This window comes from Nicotiana tabacum, chromosome 20 (assembly GCF_000715075.1).
Source record: "Nicotiana tabacum cultivar K326 chromosome 20, ASM71507v2, whole genome shotgun sequence".
NCBI classification, from domain to species: Eukaryota; Viridiplantae; Streptophyta; class Magnoliopsida; order Solanales; family Solanaceae; genus Nicotiana; species Nicotiana tabacum.
The window spans coordinates 85,856,801-85,860,807 of record NC_134099.1 but is presented as its reverse complement, the minus strand read 5'-3'; the positions used below and the strand labels follow the sequence as shown (position 1 = coordinate 85,860,807).

The window sequence follows — 4,007 nt, the reverse complement described above, 5'->3', positions numbered from 1 at the left end:
ATTCTCCTATAGGCATATGTTCCATGAGGGCATGTGAAGGTTGTCTTATCTTGATCTTCTGGTGCAATTGGTATCTGATTATATCCTGAATAGCCATCAAGAAAATAGTAAAAATCATATTCGGAAATTCTTTCCAACATTTGATCAATAAATGACAAAGGAAAATGATCTTTTCTAGTGACATCATTGAGACGTCTGTAATCAATACAGACTCTCCATCCTGTAACAGTCCTGGTAGGTATGAGCTCATTATTTTCATTTTTTATAACTGTCATACTTCCTTTCTTTGGTACTACCTGAACTGGACTTACCCACGGGCTGTCAGAAATGGGATATATAATACCTGCTGCCAACAACTTTACGATCTCTTTTTTTACTACTTCTTGATTGCTGGATTCAATCTTCTTTGCGACTGGATTGTTGGCTTGTAGCTATCCTCCATGAGGATTCTATGTGTACAAATAGCCGGACTAATCCCTTTAATATCTTCTATAGTCCACCCAAGGCTCATTTGTGTGCTTTCAATACTTTATCAAACTATTTTCTTGTTCTGCAGTAAGAGAAGATGAAATAATTACTGGAAATAATTCTTGCTCAAGATAAACATATTTCAATTGAGAAGGGAGAGTTTTGAGTTCAATTTTTGATTGAACTTGTTCAGATTTCATCTCTTCTTCTTCTGAATCTTTGTCCAATATTTCAACTTCTCTTCTGATGGTGGGATCATCGTACTGTGTGGTGCTTGATTTGATCAAACATCTTTCCATTGAATCTGGAATTAATTGATCATCTTTGAATTCATCTGTAAGATAACTAATCATGTCAATTGAAAAACATGAAGATGATGTTTCATCTCCTGAATATCTTAGTATCTTTTGCATATCAAATATGACTCTTTCTTCATCAACTCTTAAAATTAATTGTCCTTGATGAACATCTATAATTGCTCTTCCTGTAGCAAGAAATGGTCTACCTAAAATTATTGGTTCATTAGGACATTCTTTCATTTCAAGTACTATAAAATCTACAGGGAAAACAAACTTATCTACTCTTACGAGTACATTTTCAATTATTCCCTTAGGTTTCTTAGTACTTTGATCTGCAAACTGAAAAGAAACACTTGTGTCTTTTATTTCACCAAGATCTAACTTTTTAAAGATAGAAAATGACATTAAATTTATTGAAGCTCTAGAATCACAAAGTGCTTTTTCAAAATATACTCCTCCCAAAGTGCATGGAATTGTAAAACTGCCTAGATCACCAAGCTTTTGTGGTAGCTTATTTTGAAGTATAGCACTGCATTTTTTCGTAAGTATTACCACAAAAACTTCTTCTAATTTTCTTTTACTTGGCAAAATTTCCTTTAAAAAATTGGCATATGAAGGCATTTGTAACAAAGCATCAGTAAAAGGAATACTGATGTGAATTTGTTTTAAAATCTCCAAATATTTTGCAAATTGGTTGTCAAGCTTTTCTCTTTTCATTTTTTGTGGAAAGGGAATATTCACAAGGAGAGGAGTTAATTTTTCAATATTTTTTTTTCTTGACTTCATTCTTTTCAGATGGTCCAGAGGGTATTTCAATATTCTTACCGTTGTTTACCTGTTGTTCTAACTGGTCTACATAGGGTTTACCTGACCGTAAGGTGATGGACTTAAGGTGCTATTTTGGGTTTTTCTCTGTATTGCTTGGTAAGGGACCTTGAATCTTTTCTAAAACAAGAGCTGCCAATTGGCTCAACTGTATTTCCAGATTTTTAAGGGATGAATTTTGGCTCTCCATCTTTTCATCAATGACTTTAATATACTTATACAGAAGATCATCAAGACTTGAATGAGCTTGTTGAGGCCTTTGCTGATAGGGCCCTGCTTGTTGATAAGGTCTAAAGTTTGATTGACCATGGTTTGGATTCTGGTATCCGGGTGGACCCTGTATTTGTTGCTTCTGGAAGCTTTGAGAGTTCTCTGCACCATTTGGATTGCTCCATTGAAATCTTGGATGTTTCTGTGCCATTGGACTACCAAAAGGATACTTCTTGTAACCGATGACATTGACATGTTCATCATTGTGATTGGTTGCTTGACATTCATGGTTCTGATGATTTCCTCCACACATGTCACAAGCCTCAGATTGGCTTAGTTGTTGTGTATTCACCTGAAAAGTTTCAAACTTTTGTGCCAAAGAAAAAATTTGTTGTGTTAGTGTATTTAAAGCATCAACCTGATTTACTGTAGCGGCCTTCTTGATAATTATACGCTCAGATGGCCATTGGATGGCATTCTCAGAAATTTCATTCAACAATTGCAATGCTTCCTCTGTTGTTTTTTCCATTACTGAACCTCCTGCAGCTGCATCTATCACATTTCTAGAAGAGGGTTTTAAGCCCGTGATAAAAAATATACAATTGCATATGTTTAGGAATATCGTGGTGTGGACATTTTCTTAACATTGCTTTAAACCTTTTCCAAGCTTGATAAACTGACTCTGTGTCAGTCTGCAAGAAATTAGATATGTCTTTTCTTAACTTTGTGGTTTTAGTAGGGGAAAAATATTTGATTAAAAATTTCTGAGTCATTTGATCCCATGTGGTAATGGAACCTTGTGGCAAACTTCGCAATCAAGTCTTGGCATCTCCTTTTAAAGAGAAAGGAAATAGCCTTAATTTGATAGCTTCAGGAGGTACTCTATTATACTTAGTTGTTTCAACAAGTTCCAAAAAGTCAATTAAATGACTGTGTGGATCTTCACTTGCGTCTCCAGTGAAGATGCAAGACTGTTTGAATTGTTTGAATCAGGCCAGTCCTGATTTCAAAGTTGTTGGCTGCCACTGGAGGTTTTCTGACACTAGATTCACAGTTGAAGCGGTCAGATCTAGCATAATCCCTTAGGATTTTGTTTGTTGGCCTTGGCGCCACTTCATCAAATTGATCCTCTATTTGGACTGGTGGTGGTACTTCGCGTGAGTTGATATTTTCTACTTCCTGATTCTCCATACCTTCACAAGCTATGCTTTGGGAAGATAATGTTTGTCCTTTCCTGCACAATCGAAGAGATCTTTCAATTTCAGGATCGTAATTGACCAACTCCTTTATAGAAGAGCGGGTCATAAACTACTCAAAATTCTAAAAAAAACAAACTGAACTTAACTCCTAAAGTGGTAGTAATAGTAGTACTTAGAAGAAAATAATTAAAAGAAAGTGATGAATAACAAGGACAACAAAGAATACAAAGATGACAAAAATAATAAGCGATCAAATAAAAATAGTAGTATGATAATGTTGTTGTTGTTGTTATTATTATTATTATTATTATTATTATTATTATTATTATTATTATTATTATTATTATTATTATTATTATTATTACTAAGTAGTAGTAGTAGTAGTAGTAGTAGTAGTAGTATATGATAATAGTAATTATATTAGTACTAATTAGCAATAGATGTTATGAAAAAAAAAATGGTAAACGAAATCAGTTAGTAGTAACAGTAACTAACGATGGAAAATAATAATATAATACTAATATAGAATATAGTTACAAGTAGTACTAGTATTAATAATAGTGACTGCTATGCTATAATGATGATAAGAAGGATAAATGATAATAACACTTGTATAAGATGTTAGTACTTTTAATAGTAAAAGTAATAGTAGTAATATTTAGTAAACATTGATAGCAAAGATAATAATACTAATAGTAAGTTCCCAAATTAGTAACAGAATATTTAGTCTGAAGTAGACTTATGCCAATCCCCGGAAACATCGCCAAAATTTGACGAGGCCAATGCGTATAAGATTTTGCTACTCGTACTTTGTCAAATTTTAGTATAGTTTATGATATCGCCCCACAGAGATTGGAGAATCTAGCTACAAACATATAATATTCTTACTACTATTTGAGAGAATCAAATTGATGAAATTTTGTTTGTTGAAAATTTAAATTGCTTAAGTTGAAATAAAATAACTTTCGAAAGATTTATATTTAAAAAGAGTTGGGAATCATTGAAT

At 33.0% G+C, this 4,007-nt stretch overlaps 1 protein-coding gene and 1 non-coding gene across 2 annotated transcripts; one reads left to right on the top strand and one right to left on the bottom strand.

The window, feature by feature from the left end:
- Positions 1–521: 521 nt before the first annotated feature.
- Positions 522–1,484, bottom strand: LOC142174447 (uncharacterized). The gene has a single exon (XM_075240241.1). It carries the CDS (start codon positions 1,482–1,484, stop codon positions 522–524), a length of 963 nt encoding a protein of 320 aa, XP_075096342.1.
- Positions 1,485–2,420: 936 nt separating this feature from the next.
- Positions 2,421–2,527, top strand: LOC142174996 (small nucleolar RNA R71). Its single transcript, XR_012704193.1, has one exon. It is a non-coding gene; the product is annotated as a small nucleolar RNA R71 (small nucleolar RNA).
- Positions 2,528–4,007: the final 1,480 nt, after the last annotated feature.

What these genes read in the sequence shown, in the direction of transcription:
- LOC142174447 (XM_075240241.1), bottom strand. Translation starts at nt 1,484, where the DNA reads ATGAAAAGAGAAAAGCTTGACAACCAATTTGCAAAATATTTGGAGATT.